The sequence below is a fragment of the Chaetodon trifascialis genome, chromosome 10 (assembly GCF_039877785.1).
Source record: "Chaetodon trifascialis isolate fChaTrf1 chromosome 10, fChaTrf1.hap1, whole genome shotgun sequence".
In the NCBI taxonomy this organism is placed as follows: Eukaryota; Metazoa; Chordata; class Actinopteri; order Chaetodontiformes; family Chaetodontidae; genus Chaetodon; species Chaetodon trifascialis.
Window position 1 is genome coordinate 26,952,845 of NC_092065.1, and position 12,500 is coordinate 26,965,344.

Here is a 12,500-nt window from a genome sequence, read left to right on the forward strand (position 1 = left end):
TGAAACTGATGACTGAATGCACTGATGGCAGAGTGAATGATGTCATCATTCAAAACGCCAACATAAGGCATCAGTAACATGAGGTCATTCAGAGCCTTTCACACTGATCACTTTGATCTGATAAAAATAAGCTGATATCTGTGTGTCTGTCTTGCTTAGTCCAATAATCAAAATAAATAAGAATGAATTCACGAGGAAAGTTTCAAATCTTGGTATTCTGCTCTCCTAAAGCCAGAACATGACACAATCAGTCCTGCTGTCAGCCAGGTGATGAGCTTCATAGTGACTGTTGGCCACTTTTCTAAACACTTGATCAGTGCAATAAATGTTTGATTTGTAGTTTTTCCTGTTCGGCCAAGGTGTGCAAAACCAACCAAATGGGCCTGCACGTACTTCATTTTACTAAGAGGATCATTTATCTGCTCTCCCTTTACAGGTTTTATCAGTCAAGTTTTTACTGGATTCATGAACTAAAGGGACCTCACAGGCTGTGATAAAGCTTTGCAGACTCCCTGATAATCAGTGGAGGTGCCTCTCATCATAATTTTAATACATTGTTGCCACGGCTTTGCAACATCAGGTTGATTGTTACATGTTTACGTGCACAGCTGAGAGTCAGAGAAACGTCTGAGCTGCAGAACGTCGCCGTGTGTTTGAGAGCAGGTGGACATACGAGCAAGACGAGCTGAAGGAGGCACTGACAACAGATCCTGCACGGTAACTCAAGATCACAGACACGCACGCACGCACGCACGCACGCACGCACGCACGCACGCACGCACGCACGCAAATCAAGAGATACAACAGATGTACACGATAATAGACACAAATATACATATTGCTCATGTAACTAGACTTGGATGGAAAATACAGAAAGCAGGAGAGGAGAGGAGAGGAGAGGAGAGAAGAGGAGAGGAGAGGAGAGGAGAGGAGAGGAGAGGAGAGGAGAGGAGAGGAGAGGAGAGGAGAGGAGAGGAGAGGAGAGGAGAGGCAGTCAGTGGACCATGACACTTCAGACATATGGGAAGACAGAAGAGAGACAAGGGGATGAATAGAGCTGGTGAGAGAAAAAGAGAGACGCATAAACAGAGGGAGAGGGAGATGCATCCAGCTGTTTGTCCATCCTAGCTTTGCTGTAATGAGCCCATGTTTGGCTCTATGGAGCGTCGCCAACGCCTCATCTAACTTCTCCAAACTCTAACAAGCCAGAGCGCTATTTAGATTTACCTCCTACCAGAGTTGAACCGGACCCAAACAACTAAGCACATAACAGCGTGGCGCTCCCTTAAATGAACACTCTGACATTTGGAATTTGGGCTGTTTATTTTTCTTTAACACACACTTGTCAGCATGTGGGAAACATTTCTGCTTTTAAGTTTTCATAAAATGGCTCAGCTGTATTGTTAGCATCACTAAGCATACCTTCCACCTGCAGCCTGCTGTGCCCTTTGGCTGCAATGACGGAAAGCTTAGAAGCCGTTCTGAGATTTACCTGGTGAAAGTGCAAAAATTCACACACCATCATGTTTTTCTCAGCTAGAAAACCCCCTGACCACTAATGGCAGCCATGCTACACTGTTTCTGTCCCTGATGTTAATCTCCATCTGAGCGACGTTCATCCATCACTGAAGCTGACAAATTACAAACTCCTGTGAAGAATTTCCCTCATAACGTTGCTAAATGTTTCAAAATGACAGAAAAAGTTCATGACAATGGTTGGTGTCATCTTAATGAATTTCACTGAACTTGAACGTGTAAGTCAATAATCCTGGTGTGTGTGGGACTGACAGATATGTCGTCCAGGCCACAGCTCTTTAACAAACAACTTTAATTTCAATCTCTTACCAGTCCAGTAAAAAGTTGCCTAGAACACCCATCCAAGGCATCCCCAAAGTAAGCTGAAAGCTGTTTTTCAACCATTTGGAGTACATGCATGGTTTTGGTCTCTTTTGAAAGGAAACACCATAAACTTTGATTCCACCTCAATAAACAGACAGCCAAAAAAACACAATGGGACCACAGCATGAAGCCTTACCCTCATCCAAGTTCAATAAAAACGGCTAACAATACCACAGAAAGCCACAGTATACCTAGGCGTCCTCCAAAAAAAGACAATTTACTATACATGTATCTCCATAATATCAATATTCATGAAATCCCGGTTTTGAAATGATCAAATATCAATACTGGTGTCACTTCAGTTGTATCAGCAAAGCCTCTTATGTTATAGACCTTCAACACGTGTGCCAGCCAAAGTTTTCTAGGGAGATATCTGAAAGCGGCAAAGATACAACGAGTGTCCAGAGAAAACGAGGTGCAGAGCAGTTTGTGCAGGTCAACATCATTTTCTGCATTTTACTTTTATCACAAATCAAACTTTCGTTTCAGTGACTGAGTACAAACTTTATTGTTGAATATTATTGTATAACACAGCTGTTTGAGTTTAGCAAAGGAGGCTGTGTTGCATCAGAGTGCTGCTCATATGACAGCCTCGTCTGGGTTATTTTTACCCAGAGTCAGTCTGCTGACTAAGCTCTGTGGCCACGAAATGAGAGAGGATAAAGTGTTGGGACCCCAAATGCATGTGTGATCCTCTTAACCGTCCATCAGCGCTACACTCGACAACAGGCCAGCAAACAAACACGACCCGGGCTGTCAACAGCATCCTTCTCATTTGGTATGTTTACCATGCAGTTTGTCCAGCTCTCCCTGCTCTTAATGCCAGTCCTTTAAATAATGTTAATAATGATGATTAAAAGCTTTAAAAAGTCATGATTTGTGATAGAAATTTGCTTTTACCAGATCACCTAACTGTTGCCTTGTTTTAATTTACTTCAAGACATAATTAGAGAATGAAGGAGGCACTGCCTGCCCACACTGGCAAAGATAATTATACTATAGATAAGTCTCATCTTAGCACATATTTAGCTAAATGAACTCCACACCAGATGACAACGGTGTGAGAGATCACATTTAAAGTCAGCTGTTGCTTTTCATCATTAATATGTGAAGCACTTTATTCTGACTAAAATCTTCAGCAGTTTCAATCCCTTCACATCAAAGAAGTTGAACTGGAGCAGGTCACTCAGCTTCCACTGTAGTCATCAATAATAAAACCTTTCTGTGACGACCGGCTGTCTAACATTCAGCTGATGGATGCTGACACATTGGAAATGGTAAACAGACTGTATTTATACGACGCTTCTATAGTTCAACAACCACTCAAAGTGCTTTTCACAACACAAGTCTGCATTCACCCGCTCACATTAACCATTCACATACCGATGACAGCATCAGGAGCATTTCTCGGGTTGGTATCTAATGAGGTTAAAGCTGCACCACTGCAACAGACTCACTGTTAGCGGCGAACCCACAGAGACTCTGCTGGTCCCCTCAGCTTCAGAAACATTCCAGCGTCATCCCTGAAAACCTACATGTACGTGTGGCTGAATTACTTTTCCAAAATAAACTGAACTACGGACAAAACTTAAGTTTCAGTCAAAACAAATCCAGTACACTGAAAGTGGTTTAAATCCAAAATGCCTCAAAATCAAGCACAAGCACCACAGTATCAAACTGTGGTGGCTGATAGACAGTCTTCAACAACAACTCTGCCACCAGTAGGGCTGTGATAATCACTTCAGTGTGGCTACAGTGACATGCAGGTAGAGGGCTACACGCATACTCATAGAGCTGCAGTTACATCCACTAACCACTAGGGATGTATGGCTCGATGCCACGCCGGGGCCGTGACGCTATCTACAGCGAGCTAACGTGGTTATTTACTATCTCTTTGTCAAAAACTGTATTACTTTTGTTTGAACAGGAGAGGGCGCAATCATAGATCATAGTAGTCAACGAGGCAGACTCCCATCATCCTTTGCGTGCAAGCCAAGCACTGCTAAAAATAAACCCAACGAGACAATGACAGATGAACGTGCCGATAACGAAGAGATTGTTCCATCAACTTTTAGAGCTGATGTGCGGCAACATTTCAAGAACTGACAAACGCTGGCTGAACGATGGTCAACCTCACCACAGGGATCACATCAAACGAGAAGCCATTTGGCACGTCGCCACCCAGAAAAGCTCAAATCACGACAACAGCAAAGCTTCAGCCAGGCCAAAGGAGCCTGAAAGAAGCATCTGGAGCCTCGCTTCCCCGTAACAGTCCAAGAGCTGAAGAGACAAGATGCATCGGTGCACGTCCAACAAATTTAACATGAATACAAAATGTGGTGGTTTGGATTTTTTTCAAGTCATTTTTCTTTGTTTCTTTCTATTCAAATATCACAGTGAATATCAAATCGTGGACTTTTACAGAGGTGCTACTGTTCCATGAGTTTATGACAACCTTACATCTCTACTAACTACTTTTGTCCTCTCCATAGTGCTGACTCCGTAACACAGAGACGTGGAAGGTGACATTAAAAACACAGCATGCTAATCTCTGGCTGCAAGAACAAACACAAAAGTCTTCATCTTCCAAGGAAGTGAAGACCCAGTGGATTAACCTGATGGCAATGTCCCCGCAACAACTGGGAAACTCAAGCTTCATGTGAGCATCAGTCTTTTTTTTTTTGGACCGCTTTGAGGGCCAATACAAAACAGGATTCACTTCAAAGCTGAACCTCACAGATGGATCAATCCTGACCTCAAACTAAGAACCTGTTTTGCCATTTTTATGTTGCTTTGCTGGTTATTTTGCTGGTTATTTTGCCATTAGAACAATCCCTGGCTGATGTGTGAACGTTCAGCCTCATCTGAAGCCAGGTCAGTAACCTGAGGAGTGGCTTGGACGTGTCTTCACATTGCTCTGTGTGTTGTATGTAAATGTACTTGACAGACATACACTGACTTCTTCTTATTCCCACTATAATATACTTTTTGGTTTTCTGCCAAATAAATGCTGTTGAGATGTCTAATCCTACGTGTTGTCTGACTCTGAGCATGAATCATATTACATTTACTAATGAAACTACATCATGGGGCAGACCACTCCTTCCAGAACACATGAATGCCTGTATGTCATTTTCATTGGAGCCAATAAACAAATCAATTTTTGAAATACTTTTGTCTTTCCTAAGATGTACCACCTTACATTGTTGATAGAGTGAAAAGGGGCTGAGTTATGTTTTGCATGGAGTATCCCTTTTATTTTTTGCAACACCATGATATAATACCATCAGAACGGCCCGACAGTAAGCTTCAGTTGTGGCCCCTCGTAGCTCTGATGTAGATCCAAATCTATTGATGACAAAGGTGACTCCTTTACTCAGTGTCTACAAATCGGACTGCACCGCCTTCCACTGAAGTGACGGGTTTGTTCTGCGACAACTTGCATGCAGACTGAGGTTAAAGGAAAAGTTTTTAAAAGTCTTTAGTCGTGTGTCCACTCAGAGGTTCCTGCTCAGCTCAATGAGTCAAAGAAGGCAGTGCTGGGGTCAAAGGTTAGCAAGCATGAATACACTCATAGTGCTGTAACGGCTTTGAAATCAAGTGCCAACCTGGCGACACAAGCTGTGCCCTCACAAGAAGTTCACAGTACTCGAGTTCGAGTGGTGCAAACTTTCTTCTTCTCTGGTCATCGTTCCTATTTCAAGGAGTGTTAACAAGTGGCCAACATGGTTTGACTGGAGGCAATTAAAAAGCCCATTGAAGTGGAAAGTAGTGCAGATGGTCAAGCGAAATGTGCCACAGTCCAGCTTGATGCACAACGTGTGAGACGGGTTTTATTGGCTAAGGTCGGAGGCGCAGTGTGCCCTCCATCAGCACACCACCATCAATGTATCTGCAGTGATGAAACGGCTCATTTTAACCTGTTTGCTTCCTGTCGCTCTTCTCTGCGCACGTGATCGAAACCCAATGACAGCCAATGAAGGCCAGAGTCAGCCTTTTGTGTTGTTTGTGATTATCAAAGAAGTGATGGAGCCAGATTACTGAGAAAGTCTTGGATTAAAGCAAACATGATGAGGACAAAAAGGTCCCAAACACAGAAGAGCTGATCAGTTACATACGTAGAGAAACATCTTCACATCCATCGCGTTCATGGTCAGCACCCTCACCCCTGAAACACCAATGAGGTAACACTTAGCTACTCTGGAGGTCTGCTTTGACTCAGGTAAATTCCCTTAAAGATAAAATAACCCAGTTATCAATAATGTGGTCCTTCCAGCTGCAGACAGGAAGCTTTAACGCTGATTGATTCAACAACTCACAGCAGGTTACATGGCAGATTGTGCATCCACTCACGCGTTGTCGTGATTTGTCATTAATGGTATATCACTGCTAAGTCAGCCAGTTTGTCAACAGGAGTGTCTCCATCCTCATCACCTCCATCCTCATCGTCATCCATGCGCCCGTCGACACTGATGTCGCACTGTGGCTTTGAGGCCTCTGCTGCTGCCATGTCTCACTCTGAGCCTCGCTGCCCACAGAGCGAGTGACAACACTTACAAAAGACGGACAGTAAATAAGTCCTCACCGGGAGAGTAGAGCCGTGCTAGCTGTCGGGCCCCGGCGTGCTGCGGTCCCCAGCGAGGCGTCGCGCTGCGTGCAGCCGCCCCGTGCTCATTCCCGTTCGGATCCTCCTCCGCCATGGACCGGTGCCGGATATCGGTCTCGGAGAGAAGTAACGCCGCCATAACTCCAACCGCTGCCCTCCGCTTTGGCCTTCAGCTAAAACACATTAATTACAGATCTGTCTCCGTCAATAACTGCCCGGTTCTGTGTCTGGCTGGACGGAGTAAGGAGGCAAAGCCAACTGATGCTAACTGGGATGTACCGAAGCAGCGTCCTACCACCCGGAAATACACCGTGCTGCGCCGACACACACACCTATTTCACGGGGTTTGAACCGCGGCAGCCTCCGTCATGTAGCGCTCATTCAGGACGCAGGAAGACTGATTGGATTACACACAAGAGGTTTTCGTGGCACGTCTGCGATAGTTTTGTTAAACAAACTTTATTCATGCATCCAGTTTAACTGTCACGTCAGCTAGGGACCGTCTGCATTTTGCAGTCATGAAAAAAAGTGGAAGCGGTTTACATAAATGGTCTTTTCTGGAGCGTTTGTAAGGGAGTCTGCTATGATGCAGTATTCTCTGCAGAAAATGTGGAAACCAGCGGGCTCACACAAGACATGCTGTATGTGAGCCTGCAGAGGAAAAGTTTTACTGTTCCACTAATACACAAGCAACAACCGTCTGGCTGGGAGCCTCTCAGCAGCTGCAGAAAGTCAGCTGCCCAGACACACAAACAGAAGGTTGCACACTGCAAGAAGTACACATCTAAATAAGTTTGTCAGTGTTGCAGCAAGTCATAAAAGCCACAGCCAGTGAGGCTCACATTAAACAGCAAGTTTAAATCTTACAGTATGGCTAAAAGGAAATACAGGGTGAATCCAGCTGCAGTTGCAGTAAGATACAGAATTAGGAGTTAATCTTTCATAACTTTTTTATTAACAGATTTTGAATATACATCCTCATTTACAGTTGCAACACACAATACTGTAGAAATAATAGAGGATATGGTTGCATTTTTTCAGATCTGTCTTCCCTCAGTTCAACTGCGGCTCTATGACGGTGCCATGGAAAGCGGTGGGTTTGGATAAAAGGAGGTGTTGCATATCCATGCCTGCCCTATAACTGGTTTATTGGATTGCCTGCGGCAGGGATGCACCCAGAACCTTCTTGCCAACTACCAACCATATATATCCATGCCACCTATGATGCCGCCAACCGAACGTCCATTACATTCCATTAAAATGGATACATGTAGACTGATTTTAATTAATTCCTCTTTTGCATTCTGCCTCAGACACCACACCTGAACCATACCTCAGCTAACGCAGACAAACCCCCCCCCCTTCGGTCTGCAGTCACTTTTCTATCACTGCTCATTCTGCTGTTAAAAGACAACAGAAAGGGATTCTGTGATTAATCGCATGGAAAACAATGCAATGGTAAAGCATAAAGGTTAATGCCAGTGTCAGGCAATAACTTGAGCTACTAACAAAATGCAAACGCACAGACAAATACATGTGTATATTATATGGGTGCTTTATTTATGCCAAAGGAAAATCTGATGCACAGTCAAGCTAGAAAATAAAGTAATCTAATAAAGTAGTAAATAGTAAGACAAAAGTAGAGGTATTACTGTTACAACAGGCCAGTGTCAACTGCACAGCTACAGCGAGTAGACAATAGTTGCCCATCTTTTAGTAATATTAATCTGTTGAGTAGTTCATCACAGTTTATTATGTCTTTACAGTTGCTTATAGTCATTGTAATACTAAGTACCCATTTCATTGGCTCCTGGTCAACCAATAAAATAGGATGACATAACTTACTTAGTATATCAATCACTCTGAGCAACTGTAAAAATATAAGAACATTGTGATAAATAACATAACATTAAAGCCAATGTGTGGAGCAGTTATTCTACGCAATGTGAAAGAACATTTACGTCCTCAATATGATCACACCGTCTGCACACGTCTTCCTCCAGAGGAACGGCTCACGTTGCAACAATGTTGACCAAAACAGCAAAGTGAAAGAACAGTTCAAGAAAACTGACAAAAGTTATACTGAATGTAGCCTTGATGTGAAAGGAATGATCACCGTGGACAATCATGAAAAGCTTGCTCTGTGCACATTTAACTGTGGATTCATTTAACGTGGACTATGTGGTCTGATACATTGGAAGGCAACAATCAACTAAACAACGCAGAGTAAAGACCCTCCCAGGGTAAGTTATCATGGATAGTGTCTGCATACCTCGATGCACAGATATCTATGATTCTTACATTTGATATCACAGGATCCCCCGTTCAAAAGAAGAATAGCTGTGAGAGAACTAATCAAAACCTCAGAGGATGCACTCCAAAGCCATACAGTTTGTTGCCTTCACCGTTTACATCAGTGTTAAGACAATGTGGCATGATTGATCGATCATTCAGTCACTTTCATTTGTCACACAAAATCATCCAAGATACAACTCAGCACAACGCACCCCTGCCGGCTCCTTCAATTTGTGCATTATTCATGTAAAGCACATGCCTCCTTCTTTCTTCCCAGAGTCCTTTGTTTTGTCAGACTGGAAAATAAAAAAGAGTCCCTGGTTGAATGGTGCTGTCCAGTATTCTGGGATTTGTGCAACAAAGGACATAACAGTTCCTGATATCCCATTGTAAACTTGCTTTATCATACAGCCATAGTTCCTTTTTATCGGGTGTCTTCCAGAATGAGGACCCACTGGCAGAGAGGACGAATGTAGAAAAAAAGCATTCTTCTCCGCTCTGAAGAGGAGGACAGGGTATATGATGCGCAATCTTGTCTATTTTACCTTCAAAAAGCACGTCCTTCTGTCCAGCTGCATCTGTTTGACTGGTAGAAAATGGCTCATTGACAACTTTATCACAGACAAGTCTAAAATTAGATCGTGTTGCATGTGAAAGGTTTGTGTCACAGTTACGCATTCCAGGTCAGCGTACAGAGTAGTAGCAATGCATGAGTTATTTTCCTTCATCCTGTAGGAGAAGCACCTCTTCACTGGCAGTTCTCCTGGCACCTCAGTGGTGCTGCACAGGGAACCTCAGAGATAAACTTGTCCTACCTCCGACTGAGAAGCATCTGTCCCTGACCTCAGCGAAGCCAGCAACACAGTGGACCTAGACTGGGAGGACACTATGGACCCATTTAATTTCAAAGTCAAGTTTGTCTCATTATCTGGGCGGCTGTGGCTCAGGAGGTAGAGCAGTCGTCCACCAATCCGGGTGGCGGTGGTTCGATCCCTGGCCTCGGCAGCCCACATGCGGAAGTATCCTTGGGCAAGATGCTGAACCCCAAAACTGCCCCCGATGCCGCACCATCGGTGTGTGAATTCATATGTACGTCGCTTTGGATAAAGGCGTCTGCCAAATGACTCATTGTAACTGATGATGTCATGTTTTTTGATCAGCTTGTAGGAACAAACAAACAAAAAATGTGTGCCTGTTTTGAGGAGTGTAGATGAACTGAGAGGTTGAATTTTCTGTACAGACTGGCGACTGTTCACGGTTCTCCTCCTTACATCATTAGGCTGAAATATTTGTGTTGATTGAAGGATGACTTATTTTGTTGACATTAAAAAAGGCCTGTATGCATTTTTTAAATAAATAAATTGCTTTAGTTTCCATTATATTTAGTTGAGTACATATTTGTACTTGTAAAATAAATAATATTAAAAATGCATTTGACTTACGTGCATAGTAAATATAAAATCAATTCATGCATTTAATAAGAGGAACATGTTTACAATCTGTTCATTTGAATAGTGGAAAGTATATTTAAAATCGATCCATTTGGACATTTCTAAGCGCTTCCAAAGGCAACTGGACTTCAAACTTTTGAATTGAATATCTTCAGTTTACAGAATATTTGTTATTTATCGTCCCCAGAAAATGAGTCCTACTGACTTTGGTGACACCACTTTCATTGGGCTCATCTCTGGTGGGGATAAGTCTGCTTTCAGGTGGGAGATTGACCACCTGGTACAGACTGAACTTGGAGCTCAATGCTCTAATGACAGTGGAGATGGTTATGGATTATGGTTATAGATTTCAAGAAGAATTCAACTCCACCCAGCCCTTCAGCCTGTCTGATTTCCCAGGTGACACTGTGGAGTCCTTCTGCTTCCTGGGCACCGTCATCACCCAGGATCTGGAGGAGCAGCTGAACATCAGAGGACGTATGTTCTGCGGCAGCTGAGAATATTCAATCTCCCAAAGTCAGTGAGGGTACACTTCTACACCACCTTTGACTCCACCCTCACCTCCTGCATCACCATCCCGTACACTGCTGCCAATGCCAAGGACGAGGGAAGACTGTGTACCATTCGCTCTGGTGAGGGGTTGGCTGCAATCTACCGCCCCTCCAGCGGTGTTTTGCTGCTCCTCAGATGTCAGCCTCTGCATGTCATTGTTTTGCTCATACAACCGTGTTGCCATGTCTCATTGCTCATTCATAGCAGTTCACCAGATCTAAACATCTGTTTGACCCACTAAACCATACATTTATCAGGTGGTGGTTCTTGAGATGTTCTGATGTTCTGTGTTGGGTGGATGTAACCCATACACTCTTGGAACTGATATTTGTAATGTGTTGCTAAGGTCAACACCAAGCTAGGGACAAGCTGCTCCATGTGTGCTCCTTCCTTTGACTAACAAGCTCATGAACATACTGAGTGCCAGAGACTGATCTCTTCACCATTTGAAGGTGAGACAATGTAACCTTCAAATAATGACTATTTTACATGATTGGACTAAGCTTTGATTATTCTCGGTTCTTTTATCATCAAGGCTGTCAGTTTAATCATTTAATTCATCCATTTAAATTTTTTACACAGTATTTTTTGTATCAGTTTTAATTTTCTTTCATAATTGCACATTTACTTGTATTTGTTTTTACAATTACAATTAGTCATTTGGCAGACGTTTTAATCCAAAGTGACGTATATATGAGATTTTCATACATTACAAGCAAGGTTCTACACAGGAGAGAACAAGAGTAAGTGCCATAACGCTAATTTATGGTTCAATTGGACAGAGGTGCTACGAGGTAAGAGAAAGAGGAAAGAAGGTGTTCAGTAAAGAGCTTGGTCTTTAGCCTTTTCCTAAATATTTGTTCATTTTAAATTGTTGCTTTTAGAGGTGACTTCTTAGTGATAGGAATGAAACTGAAGACACACTCACTGTACTGAAAATGTCAAACACGCAGCATGCGTCGTTTTCCTTTAGTTGATGCATTCTGAGATGATCGTGGCAAAGTGTGATCAACCCCACAGTTACCTTGTGAATGACGTCCCTGGGCACAATCACACTGCACTGGCTGACAGCACAGTCACAGTCTCCCAGTCGATGACGCTGACGGCCGGTCCTCTATTTTGTGGAAATGGAGATTAAAGCATTTTGCCAACATTTCGTAGAACCAGCCAGGCTACCAGTAATCTTCATACAGCAGTGTGTGAATTGGTCAACATTACCTTTGTCCATGTTGCTAAATCCCTTTGTTTTAAAGTGAAGGTGGCAATGTTTCATTTTGTCACAGAAAAAGGCAACCTGAAACTGACCTGATAATGAAATACAGTAAGTGATTTCCAGTTTTCCTCACTCTCCTGTTAGAGGATGGACATGTGTGGTCTTATTTACTGGGGCAGCAGAGCTTGCAGGTACCTAATATGGCAGATATACAGAAAGCTTGACATTGCAGCGAAATTAACACCAAATAAGGTGAATAAAATGACTTCCACCGTGCTGGAATGTACCTTCTAATTAACTTCAGTTAAACATGAGAGAGGGAAGATGCCAATTTGATAATACACCCAGATAGTACACATTCATAATGCTCCCATCAGGCTAGGTGGTAGGTGCCTGTCGGGTGGAGGTTTTATGTCTGAAGTAAGAAGTCTTTCGAGGAGGGATTTTTTCTCTTTAAGTAGAAATCTGAAGAAAATCAGCAGAT

At 43.1% G+C, this 12,500-nt stretch overlaps 1 protein-coding gene across 2 annotated transcripts in view; it reads right to left on the minus strand.

The window, feature by feature from the left end:
• LOC139338111 (plasmanylethanolamine desaturase 1) overlaps nt 1–6,846 on the minus strand; it is a 44,941-nt gene extending 38,095 nt beyond the window's left edge. Inside the window, exon 1 of one of the 2 annotated variants that reach the window (XM_070973038.1) lies at nt 6,485–6,846. In XM_070973038.1, coding sequence (XP_070829139.1) covers nt 6,485–6,644 — 160 coding nt within the window. In that variant the 5' untranslated portion in view covers nt 6,645–6,846. The remainder of the gene's footprint in view (nt 1–6,484) is intronic. The other variant, XM_070973039.1, reaches the window with a different exon arrangement.
• Nucleotides 6,847–12,500: the final 5,654 nt, after the last annotated feature.